Source organism: Pantherophis guttatus, chromosome 7 (assembly GCF_059756535.1).
Source record: "Pantherophis guttatus breed Tessera chromosome 7, ASM5975653v1, whole genome shotgun sequence".
NCBI classification, from domain to species: domain Eukaryota; kingdom Metazoa; phylum Chordata; class Lepidosauria; order Squamata; family Colubridae; genus Pantherophis; species Pantherophis guttatus.
This window is the reverse complement of record NC_142069.1, coordinates 25031195-25054245: the sequence shown is the minus strand read 5'-3', so window position 1 is coordinate 25054245 and position 23051 is coordinate 25031195. Positions and strand designations below refer to the sequence as shown.

Sequence of the window (23051 nt, the reverse complement as noted above, 5' to 3'; positions counted from 1 at the left end):
GAAATGCATGCTCAATGGGATTCAGGTCAGGTGATTGACTTGGCCATTGCATAACATTCCACTTCTGTCCGTTCAAAAACTCTTTGGTTGCTTTTGCAGTATGCTTTGGGTCATTGTCCATCTGCACTGTGAAGCGCCGTCCAATGAGTTCTGCAGCATTTGGCTGAATGTGAGCAGATAATATTGCCCAAAACACTTCAGAATCTTCATTCCAACTCCATTGTGGTGGTGTATAGAGCCAAAGGTGTTAGAATTGTGTCGATGTCCCAATATTTCTGGACCTGACTGTATATAGGTAGTCCTCAACTTGCAACCGCCATTGAGCCCAAAATTTCCATTGCTAAGCTAGGCAGCTCAGTGAATTTTACGGTTTTTTTGCTACAGTTGTTAAGTGAATCATGCAGTTGTTAAGTGAATCATGCAGTTGTTAAGCAAAACTAGCTTCCTCCATTGTCGTTGGTTTTTAGAAGCCAGCTAGGAAGGTTACAAATGGCATCATCTGACCCTGGGCAGATCAACTATCATAAATATATGCCCAGATGCCAGATGCTCACATTTTGACCACTTGACCATGTGGATGCTGCAACACTCATAAGTGTGAGAACTGGTCATAAGTCATTTTTTTCAATGCCATTGTAACTTCCAATGGTCATTAAACAAATAGTTGTAATTCAAGGATTACCCATATTTTTTTTCTATCTATCTATCTATCTATCTTATCTATCTATCAGAATAGAGCTGGAAAGGACTTTGGAGGTCTTCTAGTCCAACGAAGGATTTTGGAGGTCTTCTAGTCCAACCAACCAATCAAGCAGGAGATCTTATACCAGTCTCTTCTTAAAAACCTCCAGTGATGAAACACCTATAATGTCTGACAGCAAGCTGTTCCACTGGTTAACTGTCCTCACTGTTAGGAAGTTTCTCCTTAGTTTCAAGGTTGCTTCTCTCCTTAATTATTTTCCATCCATTGTTTCTTGTCCTGCCTACAAGTGCTTTGGTAAACAGGTTGACCCATTCTTCTTTGTGGCAACCTCTCAAATACTGAAATACTACCATATCACCCCTAGTCTTTTTTTTCTCTAGACTAGCCAAACCCAAATCCTGCAACCATTCTTCATGTTTTAGTCTCTAAGTCTTTTAATCATCTTAGCTGTCTTCTTTACACTTTTTCCAGAGTCTCAACAACTTTTTTGTAATGTGGTGACCAAAACTGCATCCAGGTGTGATCTTACTACCATAAGGCTTTATAAAGTGGTACTAATGCTTCACATGATTTTGATTCTATGCCTGTTTATACAACCAAAGCTTGTATTAGCTTTTTTGTCTGCCGCCAAACAGCTGACTTATATTTAAGTGATCTTTAATTGATGGTTTTCTTTTCTTGAAATCATTTTCATGGTAAATTAAAATGTTTTTTAATTTTTTTTCCATTTTATTTAGTTTTTAAAAAGAACTGGGTGAAAATGGTACCTCGGAGAAAAGCACACACAAACCTGTGTAATTAACAATTACATCAGTGGCTTTTTCAAATTACAATGCAAGCACCATCCTTGTCTCACATTTGAGACTGGGGGAATGGGAGTTTTAAGTATAGTTCCAACCTGGATCACAGGAGGGAATGCTTGCTTTATGCACCAAGGAAAAAGCCAAGGGAGGTAAATAGGATCCTACAGCAGCTTTTTTTCCCATTGCAAATAGGAAATTATCACAGATGAATTAGAACCTTTTTTGGGACTTTTCTGTGATTCTGAAAACAGTCAAAAACATTTGGGGGGGCATCATTTCTTCTAATGCATTATTTCAAATAGCTGAAGCAGAACGCACAAAACAAATGTATTGTGTTTACTTTTAGACTAAGCCCACTTGCTGGATTAATATAATCACTTGCAGTTGCAGTTTTGAATGCAGCTAGATTGCCCTCCTTTGTATAAAATGCCATGGCAGAATTTCAAGGAATGTTTGAAGAACTTTGGGCTTAGTTCAGAACAAGCTTGCTGCTCTTTGCTTTGGTTCTTCCCACCAGAAAGCAAGGCTAACAGAATAGACGGTCCTATTCAGTGGATTAATTAATGCAGATCTAAGAGGTTGGAGGTGGGGGGTTGATGGGCATTTTTTCAATTTTATGATCATGTCATCAGCAGGACTGAAAGTTGTTGGTCACAAAAATCAACTATTTATAAATTTGGTAGCCATTTCCTCAGTTTCCAGAATATATTCTGTATTTATGCTGGTCTATGACCATAATGAATTCCCTATACCTCTTTTTCTTTATTTTTTTCTCAACTGGTAGGGTTTTTTTCCACACTGCAGATTTTCTAAAAAATGACTCTGAGTCACTCTCGGAAGTAAAGATAATGCTAAAGATTACAGTAGTACTTTTATTTAGTCTTGTGCTGACCTTTTAAATCACTCAAAAACTGCTATTCGAGTGTAAAGTTCAATTGAAAATGCATACATGCTTCATGCTTACAAAACATTTAAAAAAAAAACAACATACAAAAACTGTACAGTAAATATAATCATCAAGTGCAGCGGACTGCATGATGATTATCATCTGCAGTTAACAATAGCAATAAATACAGAATTGAAACTCTAATGATAGACCAGGAAATCTTTCAAGGGCTCACACTTTAGGGAACATAAGTATATATATATATATACATATGCGGTTCACTAAGCAGCAAAGGCAGCTGAGGAACATCCTCACCACCATCACGGGCCCAGGAAGGAACAAAAGAATCAGCATTCTAAGAAAATCTCCAAATTCTGCAAAACTGATATTTAAACAGGGAGCAATCCTCCTTCGAAGTAGCCCCATGAACACTGAGAATACTCAAGAGGGGAGGGGAAACTAAGGCGAGAGACTTGAACTGCAGCATGCTTGGGGTGGGGGGGGAGAGAAGGCCTGACTGCCTAACAACTTGGCTGGGGGACCCTCCACACTGTAACATTTAGTTATAACCCTCCCTTGTTGTTTGCACTTTGCGCCTCGGCTCTTTGCCTTAAGGTTGTGAGTAACCAGGGCGGAATGCAACACAGAAGAGTTAATGAGGAAGATCCTCAATGCCACACTTCCTGCTGCTCTCCATTTCTCGTCCTGCCAGAAACAGGAACCAGGAGGAGGAGGAGTCCTAGGCGAGGCGTTTGCCCTGCCTTGTTGACCGGGGCTGGGCATGCAACAGGCGGGAGACGTACAACCTGTTTAACACACCCCTGGGTTCCTGGACTGCGCCCCTGACCCCTTTCTCCCTGCATTTTAGTGTGGAAGAAAGGAGAAAAAAGGAGGCTCCGGAGGAAAGACGCCGGATTCCGCAGGCTGTTTTGCTCGCGCGTTCGGTCTCCTGGGCGAAGCCGACCCGAATCCGACGTGTCAGCAAGAACGTTTGGCCAGCGCTCTCCGCTGCGAAACCAGCCTAACGCGATTCCCGATCGCCTCTCTCTCTCTCTCTCTCCAGCGCCAGGCAATGCCCGCCGTCGACAAACTTCGCTTAGAAGACGCTCTGCAAGATAGTCCGCAGGTATCCGATCCTGGACCAGGCTTGAGTGCACCTGATCTGCGGTTTGGGAAGGGATGGCGCAGCAGATGCCGTGCAAAAGCTACCTGCCGTCGGGGCGAGGGACGGGGGACGTGGGCAAGGAGGGGGTTAGAAGGAAAGAAAGGTCGACGGTAGTGACCGGGAAGACGCGATTTAGCCGAGCTGTCTTTATAGGATAGAGTTTTTTACGGTCGCATCAAAGCAAATCTGAGACTGAATTTATCTTTTCCCAACAAAGCATAGGAAAATGACGTTCTGCAAAGACTGCAGTCTCCCCAACTATTATCCAAATGATACTGTCGCGCCTTCTTCCTTCTGTTCTCTATTATTCTCTTTTGTGGTACCAAGAGAATAACAATATTATTTAAACTGATCAAGCGCTATCACTAAAATATTCAAAGTGCTTTGGAGAGCAGAGACGTGCGTTGCAGCACAATAATGACAAGCCAAACTTGTAGTATTTACAGATCCTGGTCATACGGATCATATAAAAAAAAAGAGCAGGGTACTTAACAGTCGTAATAAAAATAATGCTCACCCGGATACTGTACTGTGAAAACACCCCTTCCGAGCAGTTGCTGTTAATGTGTCAGGTCTCAGGTTACAACTTGGAAAGGAAGGGGAGCAGGGAAGGGTTAACAAGGACTGGAGGCAGTATACTCTGAAAATATTAATGAGCTTTTGGATGGAGGAGGTGGAGACAGGAAATACTGCAGCTTTATTAGTGTATTCGCTCCAATTTGACAAATCTAGGTCACTCTGAAGAAAAGGGAGGAATTTTGCAAGAAAGAAAAACAATCCCTCTACCTGAAAGCAATTGGGAAAAAAACCCAATGGTTTGGAATGATAGGGTGTTAATTAAGGTTAAATATTGAGAGGCCACAATTAAAAATTATGTAGGACAATTCAATGTGGAAGGAGGAGATTGATTGTTCAAGGCTGGTGAATTTGGGGCCTTGGTAAATCCTTCTGGTCAGTCAACTGCCTCTTGTTAGCAAGGACCAAATGACTTTATTAGCAAACAGCCCTCTCACTCTTCTGGTTTTAGATCTTTGTTAAGCATAGCAAAGGGGGATTTTGGTTTGTGGACAAACAAAGCAATATAGTATGATTCATCCAAATGGATGCAGGTGCTTAAAAGTCTTGGATGGTTCCTGATTGCTGTTTTGTGCCAAGGGACCAGGACAATAAAGTGAATGTAAAACAATTTTTTAAATAGTTTTTTTAAGAAGTCATTCCCACAATTGCTGAAAGTCTAGCGTTCATGCTTGTTTATAATTTATAAAATGCACATGTTTCCTTGATTTGTAGATGTCTTAGATATAGTTGCTTAGCTACCTGGACACAATTTTTTAGTGAAGGAGTGTTGACAGAAATAACTTGGAACTTGAGATATTCCAGAAAAATAATAAAGGTCTATCACATTATTGTGTCAATACATATTGAGAGATCCGAGATGTAATACTTTGGGCTAATAAATTAATTTCAGTTTTTATTTTGGTCTAGAGGCAGTTCAAAGTGCAAGCACATGGAGGACAATTTGTAGTTGTAGTTTAGTTCTGAGGTAGCTAAACTACAACTCCCATCATTCTCACTATGGCTGTGATAAGTAAGAGTGAAGGGAGTTGCCATTGGACTGGTGGACATCTGGGTGGGAAGGGACAGCACATGCATTTTAATGTTACTGTGCAAAAGAAGCAAATTACATGAATTGTGCAATAATATGCAAGCATCAGTTGCACAGTGAAATCCTCATGGCTTGAATCTAACATCTGTATTTGGACCCCATGGAAGGCCACTTACCCATTTTGTTCCACTGATACATGCTTGCACATTTCATATGTATATAATCATTTTTTCAAGGAATGCCATCTCCCCCAGCGTGTTGTCCACCATATGTGTTGAATTATAATTTAGATCACCCATGTTGATTAGGGATAATGAAGTTGTCCTTCATATTTGAATACTTTGGATAAAAACTGATGGGGCTGGTGTAGGTGGGTTTAGGAACCACACTCAGAAAATATATTCTTTTAAAAATTGATATTTTAATCATGCTAACTTTTGTTTGTAATATATCTTCCATCAGGAAATATACTTTGAAAGCTATTCATTGTCAATAATTATGCTGCTTAGGTGTTATGTTGCAAAACAAAACTTCTTAAATCCAACTCTTCATAGGTCCTTTCTCTTCAACAGCTGAAAGTCTTCAGTGTAAATACAGAAATGAGTCTTGGATTATAATCCCTATATTCTTTTTAAAAATTAGCCAGAGGATAAACAATAATATTTAGAGGGGATACCCAATTATCACACCCCCACAGACATCAATAAATACTAATTTCAAATAATTTTGTATATCTAACACATACCATCAGATCTCTTATAATGGGACTATTATCTTACAGAAATAGTTTGCTCCATAGTAACTTGAGAGCTGTAATAGGGTATGTATTGTGTGGCATTCCCATAAATATGTGAATATTTTGAACAGTAAAGATTTCCTAGTCAATATTCCAAAATGTATTTTGTTATTATTGCGGCAGGATTTTTTTTTATAGTTCTGAATTCATTTTGCTGCTTTGCTAAGAGTATCCCATCATTCTAATTTGCCTCCTGTTGTTTTGATTTACCTGATAAGAAAACATTTTCCATTGTGGCTTTAAATAATTCCATTAGGGAGACAATCAAGATTGCAAAATGGAGTTATAGAGATGTGGCGGGCTCTATTTTGATCAGAAGAAAAATGTCAGATTCCATATTTTGACAAGTAATTTTATTAGACTAATTGCTGTGCAGCTTCTTCAGAGCTATTCATCAGGCTAGATCAGTGATGGCTAACCTTTTCAGGACCAAGTGCCCAAAGTGCGTGTGCCCGAACCCCCAAAATGCAACGCACGCACACACACCCCGCACGCCCCTTGCCCCCGCTCATGCACATGTGGCCCCTCCGCACACACCCCCAGCATGTGCACATGTCCCCCCCACATGTGGCCTGCCCCCTAACCTTGATGACCAGCTGGCCGGCAGGAGGCACACGCGCATGCGCGGCGGAGCTGAACTGGGGCGACAGCTCATGTGCTCACAGAGAGGGTGCTGCGTGCCACTTGTGGCACACGTGCCATAGGTTCGCCATTACAGGGCTAGATTTTTTTTTTTTTATTTATTTTTTATTTATATGCCGCCCTTCTCCAGAGACTCAGGGCGGTTTACAGTGCGTTAAGCAATAGCCTTCATACTTTATTTATACAAAGTCAGCTTATTGCCCCCACAAACTGGGTCCTCAATTTACCTACCTTAGAAAGGATGGAAGGCTGAGTCAACCTTGAGCCTGGCAAGATTCGATCTTACTTTAATTGCAGACAGCTGGTGTTAAATTACAGTGCTTCTGTCTGTTGAGCTAAACCAGGCTCTTTAGATAATAGACAAAGCCCTCCCAACATACCTCCTAAGTGGCAAAATCCATGGAAATGACTCTCATCACAAATTAGGCTCTGCCAGGAACTCCAATACAATTCTTAAGATTTAGATGGATGAAGAATCAAACCATTTTTAAAGGGTTTAATTTTTAAACCATTTATTCCACACAGGAAACAATTTTTATTTATTTATTAGTCATATTTCTATGACTAATATGCCCACTCTCCGAGGACTCTGGGCGGCTTACACCAAAGACAGTATACTAAATAGCATATTGCCCCCAACAATCTGGTTCCTCATTTTACCCACCTCGGAAGGATGGAAGGCTGAGTCAACCTTGAGCCAGTGAGATTTGATCCGCTGATCTGCTGAATTAGCAGTCAGCTGAAGTAGCTGCAGTACTGCACTCTAACCACTGCGCCACCTCTGCTCTTTAACATTAACTACAATAAAAAATGAACAGATTTAAAGTGAACAGCAGTTAAAATTCTATAAAAGCAACAAAATTCATATACACCATGATATAATCACAAGAAAAATAACATGTTTACCATCATTAAATGTAGTTTACTATCTAACTTACTGCTGCCCTCAACATTTGCTTCACTTCTATCAATCATCTCACTTTATTAAATAAACAAGTGTTCAGATCCCTCTTAAATTACGGTATTTGTCCAATGAAGAATGAAGAAGCTTCTCAAAACATTTCCCCCTAGACCAGGTTTCAGACATAGAACATGATCAAATCCTTCTTCTTCTAAAACCTCTAAATACTTTTTCTCTGAAGTTGTCCTGTGTATTAACATAAACTCTCTGGCTTCATGCCTTAATTTGTCAGTAATCATTTGGTAAAGCCTACATAACTAGTCATTGCAGTACATAATTGTTTTATGGATTTTCTCTGTTTTCCTGACCATGTTGCCTCCCCTTTTAATAATCTCATTTGAAGCATTTCCTGACATTCTTCCTTAAAAATTACACAATCCTCCTCTAATCTGGTATCCTCGGGAGCTTGGATTAAAACTCCCTTTTTATCACCCTGTAATCTCCAAGTATTCTTTGTTTGTTTGCCTCCATTCCACTTTCCCTTATTCTCTGGTTTCTCCTGCAGTAACTTGTTAATTGACAGAATTACCCTTTCATGCTCAGTAATGGGTTAATGCAAATAATGCAAATTGTCATATGGAGTGTTAAGATTGGCTTATGCTCTATTATGATATCTTGCCACATCATTTCTTATTACATTTTAAATTATGTAAACCCTATGTAATGCGGTACACATTGCCATGCATTTTTCTACAGCATATAAATGAAAATATAACATACTTTTGGAAATAAAAACCTCCCCCACAGTTACAGTTGTCAGGAAAAATCTTTTCTAAGCCTAGATCTGTTTCGAGAAGAAATTCTTCTTTTGAAGTTAATAGAATGTCTGAATGGCCCCTAAGTCCCCCTTAGAGTTTTTAGTTTGAAGGGGTAACCCATAGTAAACATCCAAAACTAAATAGGTTAGCTGGTCACACCCTTCCCTATTACAATGTAATGTATTGAAGCATTTATTCCAAATCTGGTATAAATATTTATTATCCCACAAACATGTCCAACAAGCTTGTGCCCTTTTTTGCACCTTTCCCTTTCATTAGTGACTATGCAAGGAATTTTCCACAATGCAAGCAACCCTTTCAAAACATTTATCTCAGTATTTTTCAACCTTGGCCGCTTGAAGAAGTGTGGACTACAACTCCCAGAGTTCCCCAGCCAGCTGTCTGGGGAATTCTGGGCGTTGAAGTCTACACATCTTCAAGTCGCCAAGGTTGAAAAGCACTGATCTAACTGATAACTGATAAGCCAGGGTCATCTAATAAATAGAGGGAGTCTTTCATAGATGGCGTGGTTTTACTATTGAATTTATTCCACCACTATATAGTAACATCTACCAGATTTAATTCTACAAGAAAAGACTATGGGCGGTCACTAGTTCCAGTGGCTCTGTGTACAGTAATAACAATTGTTGGGTCCCTGGGCTTATGTCCCACTTGTGAACTTCTTGTCAACAACTTGGTGAACAGAACTCTGGATCACCGAATCTTTGGCAGATAGCTATCTCTGCTGAATGATTTTTTTTATAATTAAGGTGTTGCTAACGGAAGAAAAAAAGATGCGAGAACTTTTGAATGATACCTTTATTCAAGATTTCATTTATATGTTTGTTTTTAAATGCCTCAGACCCGCTCTTTGCTGAGCGTATTTGAAGAAGATGCAGGAACACTCACAGAGTACACCAACCAACTGCTTCAAGCAATGCAGAGAGTCTATGGGGCACAGGTAAATTAGTTTCCATGAAATACACTGGATATTTTTTTTCCTTTCCTTTTCCAAAATACATTTTTAATTCTTCTTACAGTTCAAGCTACTATTAATACAGGTAGTCCTCGACTTTTACAACAGTTCATTTAGTATCAGTTCAAAGTTACAACAGCACTGTAAAAAGTGACTTATGACCATTTTTCACACTTATGACCGCTGCAGCATCTCCATGGTCACGTAATCAAAATTCAGGCCCTGGGCAACTGATTCATATTTATGACGTTTGCAGTGTTCTGAGGTCATGTGATCCCATTTTGTGACCTGACAAGCAAAGTCAATGGGGAATCCAGATTCATTTAACAACCATTACTAACTTAAACACGGCAGTGATTCACTTAACAACCATGGCAAGAAATGTCATTAAATGGGGCAATACTCACTTAACAAATGTCTCACTTAGCAACAGAAATTTTGGATTCAGTTGTGGTCATAAGTTGAGGACTACTTGCATTTGAGTAGTGATTTGGCCCAGAAATTTTGGACATCAATTTCCATCAGCCTGGCCAACATAGCTGTTGGCAAGGAATTATCAGAGTTGTTGCCCAATATATTTTGAGGACATAAATTGTGATTCCTAATCTATTTATACATCATGTGATTTGATTTTACCTCTTCTGAGGTAAGAGAAGAGTTTTGCTGTTATTGATCACTGTATGCGAAAGAGATGTTACAGAAATAAAGGAGCCCTTTAAATTTTCATATCTTCTTCGTTTTCTTTACCTTGATCTAACTGTGTATACAAAGTCCAACCCTTCCTATTGTTTAGATATGAGTTCTTTAAATTGTAGCTGTGGATTGCATCACCACCCTTAAATGCCAGGTGGAAAATCTGAAGCTCAGCATTTTATGGAGCACCTCTCCCTGACCTCGTTGGACTTGCATCTTATTTCAAGAATATGTTCATCAGAAAAGCAATTTATTAACATATTTTGAATTACTGTAGAGATGAGTGTTAGTGATTTTGCACAACATATTTTTCTTAACGATTATTTGAAAAAAGTGGTAAAGGCAATTGTTCTTTGTAAAGTATGTAACATTTTGTGATAGGTTTCAGCTACAGTGTAAGTTTTATTGCAGAGCAATACAGTTTTATTGCAGAGCAATTTTGTGAATAGTATAAAAATTAGCTTTATTGAAATAATTGACATAAAAGGAATGAAATTGCTGTGACTTTAAAACAAAGATGATTTTGCTGAAAAACTTGCGTATTTTTTTTAAATTTTCATGCTGCCTTCTCTTTTTTCTTCCTACGTAACTGGAAAAACCTTACCAGGACTGTATGTCCTCTCACTTACTTGAAAAGCTGGCCTGCCATGTATAAATCCTGATTGATTACCACTTTTCAACTTATAGCTTCAAGATAGTTTCTTTAGAAGTTGAATAACATTTGTTTTAAATTATGAACTTTAATTCAGGCATAATGACAAAGTAAAAAAAGCAGGACTAAAATGTGACAGCAGTGGCTTTTTATTACCACAATTTGATCTGTAATCTTTCCTCATTTGTGTGGTGAAAATAGCAACAGATAACCAATAATGAGCAATGTGCTAAAGAGCACTGCAGATTTCTGTTTATTTAGGAGGCAGATTTCAGGAGATCCAGAAATGTATGGATTCATGTATTGATTTATTAATCTGTTCTTTGGGGAGAGGAATTTAAGACCCTAAAATCATACAATCTGCCTCCAATCCAGAGATATGCTTCTAAGGAATAATTGTTATATAGATTAGAAATAGAATAAATACAAACAACCCGATTTGAGGTGAAGCCTGTGATTGTAATACAAAATTGGAGTCTTAGATTATATTTTTTTAAAGTCTTGGCTATGCCTAGAGGCTCACTGAGATTTGTTGCTTTGTCACAGTTATAACCTGCTTTTTGATAAGAACTCAAGGTGGTTGTAGTGTTACTTCCTCCCATCTTTTTCACCACTCCAATAAGTCAGGTTGGGCTAAGAGAGAGTGGCCAAAGTCTCCCACAGAGCTTCAGTAGCTGAAGGCAGACATGATCCTGGGTCCAAATATTACCCAGTCCTGATTCTACATAGCTGGATAGAGTCTTTTTTAATAGTTGGCTTTAATGTGAATTCTCTTCTTTAATAGTATCCAATAAAAGACATTGCCTAAGCAACATCTTGGCCCAATCTGCCACTTTTTGCAATAGAGCATGTCATTTAAAAGGCAAATGCAGTCCTCCTTTGGAAACAGTTGTGCAGTCCTTTCATTGTAAATCTTTAAGTAGTTGTGCAAATCAGTAAAGAGACACATTCTCTCTTTATAGAATGAAATGTGCCTGGCAACACAACAGCTTTCCAAGCATCTTCTTGCCTATGAAAAACAGGTATGTACAGTCTTCTCCTGAGCAATTTCCACATTGTGGAGATGAAAAGTAGACAGAGTTTAACCTTCCCCTAGTTTTGCTTGATCATCTGCAGAGATTACAAGGAGACTAACTTGTTCTGACATATTCTGGTGGCCAGAAGTGTGGCAGCTTTTAAGGGCCTGCTTTCTTCATTTGAAACGGCACATGGAATTGATTCTTAAAACTCAAACAACGGTGTCACTTGTGATCGTTTCTCTGTTCACAGTAGCGGTGAGGTACCTAGGATGTTTGCAGGGAAGGTAGAAAATGTCAGGATGACAATCACAGCCACACAGTAGAAGCTTTAAAAAGGGGTACAGCTTCAAGCCTACCTATCTTGACTTTTTGCACCCCTTTCTAGATACCCCGGGAGGAACATCTGGCCCTCTGATGTTGAGGAAGATACTGCTGGCATTTCTTTCAGTGGGTCATATTGGTAGGAAACTTTAGAAATGTTAGGAAGCCTATATGTAAGGGAATCATACTGGTATTTTGCAGAAATTTGCCAAAGATTATATTTTGCAGTGTGATTATAATCTATCCCTAGTGGTTGAGTGTAGAAGGTGGTGGGGTAGAGCTTCTATCACTTTGGGTTAGAAATAATGAGAAGCAGGCTCCTTTTTCTGTCTGGCTCACAAATACCCTTAATCTTGCTGAATGAAATACTTCTGATTGGGCTAAATGTGAGCTGAACCTTCTTAGACTCATTCTCATTTCCTTCTTTGATTAAGTGCTGCCATTAATCCTTGTTAATTTGCAGAATTTTGCCTTGGGGAAAGGAGATGAAGAAGTGATATCTACGCTTCAGTCCTTCTCAAAAATTGTGGATGAGGTAATCCAAATTATAACTCGCTTTTCTCTCTTTCACTCTCCTGATTAGAACATAAGGATGCTAGAAAATAAAAAAAAAGCAGTTAATGCAGAGAATAGGGTTTGCTATTATCACTATTACTATTATTATTTACTAGTGCATAAAATACTCTGGATGTTATTGCCATTTGAGAATTTTTCTATTTTCACCAATTAGCATGGTGGTGCTAATTCACAAAATTAGCATTTTCTATTTTCACCAATTAGCAGAGATGAGAACTAGTTCACGAAGATAGTGTTTATGAGGAAATTGAGTCATAATAAATGTGTTAATCTGTAAAGTGTTTATTTTTGTAGTTTGTACTTAATATTGTCATCATTGCCCAAATGCAGTAAAACCATTTCTGAGTTTTTACAATGTAAGGCAGAGATAAAACACTTCTAGCCTTCCAATTAATTGCTGAACTTCAAAATCGTATGAGGCTAAATGTCATAGTTTAAAGGCCTATGAATTTCCCCATTCATGTTCATAGACTTTTTGCCATATTCTTGTCGTCAGATGTTCTAAGATGATTCCTCCACAATTTCTATTACTGTCCACAGTTTTTCAGAGGCAGACAGGGATTTTTTTTTTTTTTTTTTTTTTGCTTTTTCCAGCAAGTTGGTTTCTGCTATATCTTCCATTTTGTCTTGTTCTCAAACAACTTCATTATTTCAAATTTGTTTTCTCTTAGGTATTTCACACCCTTTCCCATCTGGTTTTCATTGTTTAATTACATCCAACCAAAATCCACAATTTCGTGAGCCCCTCAACACTAAAACAATAATACCTTTTGTAGAGCATTAGCTGTTGCAATTTATCCTAAACAGTCTTAAGGTTTGTATTTGGGGGGGTGGGGAGAGAATTCTTTAATCTCTCCATCATGTAGCTGACTTGGTTAAGTCTGTAAGAGTTGGTCCTGATTAGTACTTGGTTGGGAGACCACTAGGAAATCCAGTAGCTGTAAACTAGACTAAGAAGAAGAAAAGACATTCTGGAAGAAAAAAGCCACTAGCTTCTTTCATATTGTTGGCAAAAGAAAAGCTATATGGAAGGAACAAGGGAGATTTTCTTTTTTTTCCTGAGAGTTCACTAATCTCTACTCACCAAGGTATAATATACTGGAGAGAAAAAAAATTCAGTCTCTTTTAATAGCTCAGTTCTGTGTATGACTCTGCATACACAAAAGCACCTCAGACAAAATGTATCAGCAATTCAAGTATACAGAATAATTTTTGTTGAAGAGTCCATTATCCTGTCCATCTTTTTAACAGAACACTTAACAGAGGTATCCTGGTGCCAAAATGTGGCAGGGGGTTTGTCAAATACATACAATACTAGGTCTTCAAAGAAAGTTTTGATGTTTTTCCCCAGATGCTCTCCCTTTCCCACAGTGTAAACCATTTAGTGGCCCTTGTATTTGTCAATGATGATGAATCATACCTTTAGTCTCCTTCTTGTATTTATGTATCAACCCACACTTGAAAATCAATAACCATTTAAAAACCTCCCTTGGATACTACAGTGTTCTGCTAGGAAAAGGAAAAGAAAGAAAAACATAACAGCTATTTGGTTTGGCTAAAACAGCCACATGGGCAAAGCAATACAATATGTGCAAATGAAACTGAAGTTTGCAGAATCAATATAAACATCCAAGTTAATTTTGCTTCAGAGCCTCTCCTTAAGTAAACTCTCCAGTCATTTGATAACCTTGGAGACTTGCTTGCTCAACTGTAGCTATACAGTGGGGTCTTATTTGTGAGTTGAGTCTTTGCATTTTGTAAAGTAAATTCCCTTGGAACATTTGAGGGAATAACCTTAGTGTTCAGCTTCATACACTTTTAAGATATGATTAGTTTCGTCACTAGAGGCAATTCACAGGATACATGCAGATATTCCGGATTTTAAACTTGGATACCATGTGGGAAAACTACAGAGTTTTTCTCTTGATCAGTCTTTACAAGATGCTACCTTCTGAATGTGTTAAGTTGTGCTCCTATCATCCTTATGCTGGTTGGAGAAAAGTTGCACTACAGGTAGCCCCCGACTTACAACAGTTCATTTAGTGACTCTTCAAAGTTACAATGCAACTTTAAAAAGTGACTTATGACTGTTTTTCACAGTTACAACCTTTGCAGCATCCCCATGATTATGTGATCAAAATTCAGAGGCTTGGCAACTGATTCATACTTATGACCATTGCTGTGTCCTGGGGTCATGTGATCCCCTTTTGCGACCTTTTGACAAGCAAAGTCAATGGGGAAGTCAGATTCATTTAACAACCAGGTTACTAACTTATCAACTGCAATGTTTCACTTAACAACTGTGGCAAGAAAGATTGCAAAATGGGACAAAACTCACTTAACAAATGTCTCACTTAACAGAAATTTTGGGCTCAATTTCTGGTCATAAATCGAGGACTACCTGTACACAACTGGGGGCACCACCTCCATTTCTTCATGAGAATCAGATTTTCCCCTGTTTTATAAACGCAAGTAGTAAATCCTCAAAATGTCAACAAGGTACAAAATCAATATATCTTTAGAGTGCAAACATTAATATTGGAATACATGTACAGGTAATCCTTGATTTACTACCACAGTTGAGCCCAACATTTCTGTTACTAAGCAAGGCAGTTGTTCAGTTAATTTTGTCCCATTTTATAACCTTTTTTTGCCACCGTTGTTAAGTGAATCACTCCAGTTATTAAATGCGTTGGTTAAGTGAATCTGGCTTCCCCCATTGACTTTACTTGTCAGAAGCTGTCGGGGAAGGTTACAAATGGTGATCATATAACCCCAGAATAATGCAACTGTCATAAATACATACCAGTTGCCAAGTGCCCAAATTTTGATCATGTGATCATGGAGATCAATGCTGAAATGCTTGTAAGTGTGAAAATCACTTTTTCTGGTGCCATTGTAACTTAGAACGGTCAGTAAATGAATGGTTGTAAGTCAAGGACTATTTGTAAATATAAACTGAGGAAGAGTTGTGGTGAAATCATTTACAATCAAAACTTCACTCCATAAATTTTTTTGTATAGATGAAGATAAATCTGCTGAGATCTACTTTATAGATATAACTTATTCTGTAAAACCAAGCATGGATGAGTCCTTAAGGAAGTTTTTAAGACTCTTACTGGTTAATTTGTCTTCCCTTCTCCCTCCTTCCCTCCCATACTGTTCATCAAAACAAATGCACTTTAAGTACTCTTTTATTGCTCAAAAGATGTTCCACAAAAAATACATCAGACTGCTAACTTCATATTTAGATTGATTTATTTTTAAGGTTTCCTGCAGTGAACAGGAGATAGGACTTGACAGCTAAAAGGGCAACTGTCTGTCAGTCATTTAATCCCTGCAATTATAACAGAGTTTAATAGTAATAAACAAAATTCAATATTTAACTATTCTACATTAAAAAGTTGATAATTCTGTATTGATTTTGAAGATAAATATTGTTCTTACATATATGTATGTATGTATGTATGTATGTATGTATGTATGTATGTATGTATTTTATATATATTAGAGAGGATACCAATCTAGCTATATAGGTGAAAAGAAATAATGTTGGTTTTCTCCAATCCAATGTCGATTTTTTCTTCCTTTCTCTAATTTCCTTTGCTTATATCAGCTTTATTATGATTATTATCTAGAGGTGAAATTGAGGCTGAGAAATATTTCCAGGATTGTAGTACCAAGATAGTATCATTGCTTTCCTGTTTTTCAGCTTAACGTTTTACATTCTGAACTGGCAAAACAGCTTGCAGACACAATGGTTCTTCCTGTCATCCAGTTTCGTGAGAAAGATCTTACAGGTAAATAATTGAAATGTTTCTTCCTGGTTGAGAATTTCCACAGGCTGTTTTCTCATTACCAGGTAGTCCTCACTTAATGTCCATCGTTTCAGTGACCAGAAAAGTGTTGAACGAAGGGACTTACGACGGTCCTTGAAGCCCTTGCAGTGGTCACGTGAACAAAATTTTCCCCCTCCTTCAGTCCCACCCACATTTACAGCTTCCTTTTGGCCACCTGTCTATGTGTTGCTGCCAGCTGCTTCTGCTGACCAGCCCAGTGCATGTGCCACAAATGCAACTTCTTTTGTGCCAGTGCAGTGAGGGTCTCTGTCAGGGGTGAAATGCTCTGAAGTCTGCTACCGGTTCGCTTTGCTACCGGTTTGCTTTGTGTGTGCATGCACAGTGCACACCAAATGCGTGCACATGCACCATGCGCACAAGTGTGCATGCATGCATGGTGTGCACCAAATGCATGCTTTGCATGCATGTGTGCCACAGGCCGTACTGCGCAGCGCTGGAAAAGGAGGATTAAGGAGGATTCAGAGTCTGCAAAGGTAAGTAGAACAGTCGGGGGGGAACAGCTGTGCTGGGGGGGAACAGCTGTGCCACGCGATTTACATTCGCTAGAAGCAGGATTTCCTGCTTTCTAGCGAATATAAATCGTGCAGCACAGCTGATCGTCAGAAATAGCATTTATTACTAACCTGTTCAGGCGAACAAGTCCGAACCGATAGCATTTCACCCTGGTCTCTGTTGTGCCCCACCAAGGGCCTGTGCTCATGTTCTGTTCAAGGCTTCCATTTGAGCCACATCCAGGGCTTCTGTTCATTAAACAAGGACTTGTCTGGCATGCAAAAGAAGGCGAGTGCAGAAACCAAGGCCCTAATCAACGTTCAGAAGAAAGACCCAGCTGCCCTAGGACCATAGAAGTCAGTGTAAAAGAAGACCCCGACTGATAGCAATGCAAAGTGAGGTGGGTGTGGTGGCTGGCAGGGCTGGGGGAAGGAGCAGCTGGCAGCAATGGGTAGATGTGTTGCCAACAGGGCAGAGATGAGAGAGAGATAAATGGATGGGGATAAGTTGAAGCAGAAGCAGCCCCTACTCTTGGGGAACTGTTGCTAAATGGAGCATTTATGTGATATTTCATTTAACAACCCTGACACTTAGCAACAGGTAGGGTAGTTAAGTGAGGACTATCTTTTTATGATTTCCCCGAGAGAATATGTGAATAGAAAATTAAAGGGAAGTATAAGATTTGTAAACTAATAAATTCCTTCTCTCTTTCAAATCTGTAAGATGGGCAGTTGGTTATTTAACTGCCCTACTTTAGTTAAATGGAACTGTCAATAAATCTGAACGTTTTAACTTACACACCAAGTAAATGTACCAGAGATTAGAAGTTGGATTTAAATTTAAAAGTTTACACTACTTAATTTTCTACATTAATTGTATCCAAGCTCATTAAAAAGAAGACTTCAAATGTCAAAAAAGAAAAGAAAATTAAAGGGAAGAAGTACACTATTTTTTATTTAAGAAATCTCAAAAGATATAAACAGGAATAATATATCTAATAATAACAATACTGAACACAGAACAGCTTACCAGTACATTTCTCTACATACTTACTTCAAACTAAGAAAGACAATCCTGGTGGGTGTGGTTATATTATAAAAATGGGGAAAAAATGAAGAAAATGTGATCTTGTCTACAACCTTCAAGCTTTTACCCATCCTAGTCCTTTCTAGATAGGCTGCCAGATTTCCCTGCTGTAAAGTAATTGGATTCAAAACAGAAATTGTAATAAAACAAAGATGTTACGAGGACAGCAGCTTTCCTTCCTAAGTTTTCTTGGATTGATTAATGAAACCTATTTGGTGAGAACTGTATAGAAATTTTTAAGTAAAGCAGATGGAAATTAAATTTAAAGGAAGAGTTCTATTTCTGTCCAGGATTTAATCCACATATCTGGAAAAAATATGCAATACATACATTGTTGGTTTATCTTCTTTACTTTCTCCCTAGAAGTAAGCACTTTAAAGGATCTCTTCAGTCTTGCAAGCAATGGTATGTCTTACATTTTATCTTTGGTTTAATAGAATTCCTTGGTGCATATGCAGCTTCAGTTGTGAGGCTCAAAGGTTACCTTTTCTTTCAGAACATGACATCTCCATGGCCAGGTACAGCAGGCTACCCAAAAAGAAAGAGAATGGAAAGGTATGCGTTCCCAGTTTTAGGATTATTTTTTTTTAAAAAAAACCAAATTCTGGGCGTGTAGAAAAAAATTCAAACGGGCAGAAAGTTGAATGCGACACATCTATTTCATACAAATAAAAATGTGATGGAAACGATTGCTTAAAATGTATGGTAGCATTTGAATTATTTGGAAGTGCCTTCCAAATGATGGGTGCAGTTCTCAGGATGAGAGTCCTGAATGTTGAAATATGCAATAGAGGCCAAGTGCTTTCAATAGACTTTGATGTGATCTTATCTTTTGTATGTTGCATTCTTCAGCCTCTTTTGAGAAAAAAAAAAAAAAAGTAAAAAGCTGTCTGCTGATACTTGTCTGGATTTTATAAACATTTTATTATTCAGCTAAAGGCTGAAGTTGCCAAAGAGGTCGCCAGTGCCCGAAGGAAGCAGCATCTGTCATCATTACAATATTACTGTGCCTTGAATGCTTTACAGTATCGTAAAAGAATTGCTATAATGGAGCCCATGCTGGGATATGCACGCTCACAGGTATGTAGTTCTAAGCAGCACAGTTTTGTAGCTAAGGAGCTGTGAATTATTTTTCAGTGCAGTGGGATATCTCATTTGCAAATGGTGCTTCGTATATGTCTGAGCCTGATATAGCTCCCTAATATTTCAGCCACTTTATATTCAAAGCACCTGTGTTCCTTAACGTTGTAAACCAAAGCTTTGATCATTTTTATGCGTGATTGATAAAAAGTATGAATAATAGCCTACTCTTAAACTAACAAATGTAAGGCTTGTTAAATAGATTGTGTACATCAACTTCCATGGGTTTTAATTGAAATGAGGAATACTGATGCTACAAGACAGAATGCTTACAATTATTTCGAGAGAGGATGGGGAGAAGGAGGGAGGGAGAGGGAGAGAGAGAGATGGATGTGCAAGATCAGAGACTGAATTTAAGTTGAATTTCAAGGAGATATTTTGCCTATAAACAGTGTTTCTCTTGGTGCCTGCCAGGCTTTTTCTTTTTAATCATTTTAATAATGATTTGAATTTTTCAGAGCATCTAGGACCATGATGGCGAACCTATGGCACGTGTGCCACAGGTGGCACACAGAGCCATATCTGTGGGCACGCAAGTATTGCCCTAGTTCAGCCAGCTGATTTTCAGGCCTTCTGGGCCCATCAGAAGTCAGCAAACGTGCTGTTTCCAGCCTCCGGAGGGCTTGGGGAAGGCTGTTTTTGCCCTCCCTGGGCTCCAAGAAAGCCTCTGGAGCCTGGGGAGGGTGAAAAACTGGCCTTCTGGGCCCAACTGGGAAATGGGCCGTTATGGCCTCCAGAGGGCCTCCGGGGACTGGAGAAGGCCGTTTTCACACTCCCCAGGCTCCTAGAAAGCCTCTGGAGCCTGGGGAGGGTGAAAAACGGGCCTTCTGGTCCCACCAGAAGTCGGGAAATGGGCTATTTCTGGCCTCCAGAGGGCCTCTGGGGGGGGGGAGGCCGTTTTTGCCCTCCCCAGGCTCCAATAAAACCTCTGGACCTGGGGAGGGCAAAAAATAGGCCTACTGGGCCCGCCATGCCATCGCGTGCCAAAAGTGGGGAGAGTGCAGGGGGGCAAGCGGGGAGAGTGCAGGGGGGTGGGGCGCATTGAATTATGGGTGGGCATGTGTGTGCGTGACCCACCCGCGCTCCCCCAGTTTTTGGCACACAATGGCAAAAAGCTTAGCCATCACTGATCTAGGATCATATTTTATTTCTAAAAAATAGTCTCGACTTTCACATTGTTCCATAGATATTCAAAAGACTAAAAATAAGATGCAAATTAAGAATGAGTCTCCTGCCAGGGTTAGGCAACTACTGCAAGTGTTTTAGACTGACTGTGCCCATGGTGATGCTGTTTTATGAATGGCCAAGCCCCCATTTTCTTTGAGGATCCACAAAAAGCTCTGAAAAGGCAAAGTACAACTACTGGCTTCTCAATCATATGGAGCGAGCCATTTGCTAGTCAAAGTCTTCAGCTTCCTTTTTTATACTCTTCAGATTAATTTTTTGAAGAAAGGAGCAGAGATGTTTTCAAAAAGGCTGGATGGCTTTTTAACATCGGTTACAAATACAGTGCAGAGGTAACATTATATTCCTGTTTATATTGCTTTGCAGTTTGGGGGAAGGAGGAAAGCTGTTGCTTGTATTGCTCTTATCTACATGAGCAAGAAGAGAGAAGGGGAGAGAAAAAGGGAGATATAATTGTTTTGATGTGAAAATACTATCAAAAGCCTGTTCAACTATGATTTATATTGAAATCCAACTGATATTTTGCCATGCTGGCATGAGTTTGACACTCCTGGTCTAGAGCTAAGATGCAACAAAAGTGATTCCTGAAAAGTGTTGTCTGCATTTTACAGGGAACCTGATTTGGAGCTATGATCAGCTTAGAACTTTCATCATATAAGATATATATGAAATCATGCTGCTATTGTGATTCATAATTACTTGCAAATGCACATTCTTACCCTGGTTTGTAGCTCTTAAGTGCTTATGAAAAACATATTTGTAAATAACCTTTTAATGCCCAGCTGTATTAATTACATACATAAAAGTTCACCAGAGGTAGCGTGAAGGTGAAGTGCTTTAATTTTATTTATGTATTACAGCATCCAAGAAGAATCAGATGCTGAAGTTGAAGCCATGCGGGTATCTCAGCAAGATCTGCTTTCAGTTGGTGAATCAGTATATACGCCCGATTTTGATGCTTCTCCTGTCATCAACAAAAACCTCATCCAGAAAGCAGGCTACCTAAACCTTAGAAAGTAATGTGAAAGCTCAGGAATGTTTTATTTATCTTGGTAGATCGGTCATTTCAGCTTTTTTTTTTTTTTAACTATCAGTACTTCTACCTAATTTGGACAATAAGAGGGCTAAAAATATACGAAACACCATTTTTTACATTTACTTTGAATCGGAAAGGGTGATAAGATGCTTCTTGTACTATGGAAAAATACACTAATAATTACAATAAAGTGCCTAGGATCCAGATGTTTGGGTTGAATAAAATATTTACCTATGTGTATATGAGGGTCTTTTTAAAGGTCCATGCACAGTAACTTCAACAGAAGAGCTGGGAAAAAAAACTATTTCTCTTTTTTTTCTTTTTTCCATTTAGCCTCTGCTTATGGAAGTTTATTAATATCTAGATATGCTTTAGACATTGCAAATATCAGTTCCATTTGTGGGATGCATCTAATAGTGGTAAAAGTAACAGTCTCCACTTGTCCAGCCATATTTAGTAACTGTATAGGCAGGTTACTGATCGGGACATTTCAGATAATGAAACCTGACTCACCAATGTAGCAGCGTTATAAAATCCAACATCTGAAAGTATATAAAAGCTGTAACCAGTGATATAGCCATGACAAAATATAGACTTAAAAATCCATGCGCTGAAGACAATCAGACGGGCTTGTTGGAATGAATTTGGCAAATATGTTCCAGTGCTATTTTTTTAAAATCTTGAAATGGTATATATATATATATATTTGCAGCAAAACAGGCCTTGTGACAACCACGTGGGACAGGCTGTATTTCTTCACTCAGGGTGGAAACTTGATGTGTCAGCCCAGGGGTGCAGTCGCTGGTGGATTGATTCAAGATTTGGACAACTGCTCTGTGATGGCCATTGACTGTGAAGACCGACGTTACTGCTTTCAGATCACCACTCCAACAGGAAAACCGTATGTGGGTCAGGAGATGGGGATCAAAGCATCTGCTAGAAGGAAAGCTTTGTCGTTCTTGGCGAGGTTGCATTAACTGAGCTGCTTTGTGTACTCCACTTAATCTAAATCAAGTTTTTCTGGATTATATAGGAATTACTGCAAAAGTAATTTTGGTGTTATACATGTCTTTCCAGTTAAAGTTGTAGCACATAATCAGTTTAAAGTAGCCAAGAGGCAGGGACTGCAGCAATTTTTTTTCAGTTACACCCCCATATTATGGAATAGCCTCTCATGAGTTTAGGTAAGTGCCCTCCCTCTTGAATGTGAGCCATCAGGAATAACATTTGGAATTTAGCAGTATAGAAATTTAAAAAGGACACTGTTGTCAGCATCTAAGAAAGAACAATATAGGCATTGTATAATAATTAGGTGTATTGCACTATTTCAAGTGGTGTGGTGTGTCCGAGTTTGTTGCAGCACACACAGTCAGACTATTCAGCAGGATTCAAATGTCTTTATATACATAATGACACATAAGGGATACAATACCCTTGTAGGTTTTTCCACATTGTAGAGAAGAGAAATAGCAAGTACAAACAGCACAAAATGAAGAAGGCAAACTGGAGGAAAGAGAAGCTAGTGCCCTCAAACTTATATACAGAACAGTTAAGCCACACCCAGGCTCCAAACTGTCTCTTATACAACAAATACTATGTTTCAGTTACCAAACAGCCCTCATTGGCTGACCTGTTGCTATGCCCTATTCCAGTACATGAATATACTCTGACACAGTGGCCTAGAGATGGAGCTCT

At 38.9% G+C, this 23051-nt stretch overlaps 1 protein-coding gene across 2 annotated transcripts in view; it reads left to right on the top strand.

The window, feature by feature from the left end:
• Positions 1–2918: 2918 nt before the first annotated feature.
• Positions 2919–23051, top strand: part of APPL2 (adaptor protein, phosphotyrosine interacting with PH domain and leucine zipper 2) — a 31174-nt gene continuing 11041 nt past the window's right edge. The window contains exons 1-11 of one of the 2 annotated variants that reach the window (XM_034403433.3): positions 2919–3518; positions 9183–9281; positions 11604–11663; positions 12445–12516; positions 16270–16357; positions 18359–18400; positions 18492–18550; positions 18929–19075; positions 20570–20652; positions 21181–21336; positions 22069–22257. In XM_034403433.3, coding sequence (XP_034259324.2) covers positions 3465–3518; positions 9183–9281; positions 11604–11663; positions 12445–12516; positions 16270–16357; positions 18359–18400; positions 18492–18550; positions 18929–19075; positions 20570–20652; positions 21181–21336; positions 22069–22257 — 1049 coding nt within the window. In that variant the 5' untranslated portion in view covers positions 2919–3464. The remainder of the gene's footprint in view (positions 3519–9182; positions 9282–11603; positions 11664–12444; positions 12517–16269; positions 16358–18358; positions 18401–18491; positions 18551–18928; positions 19076–20569; positions 20653–21180; positions 21337–22068; positions 22258–23051) is intronic. The other variant, XM_034403434.3, reaches the window with a different exon arrangement.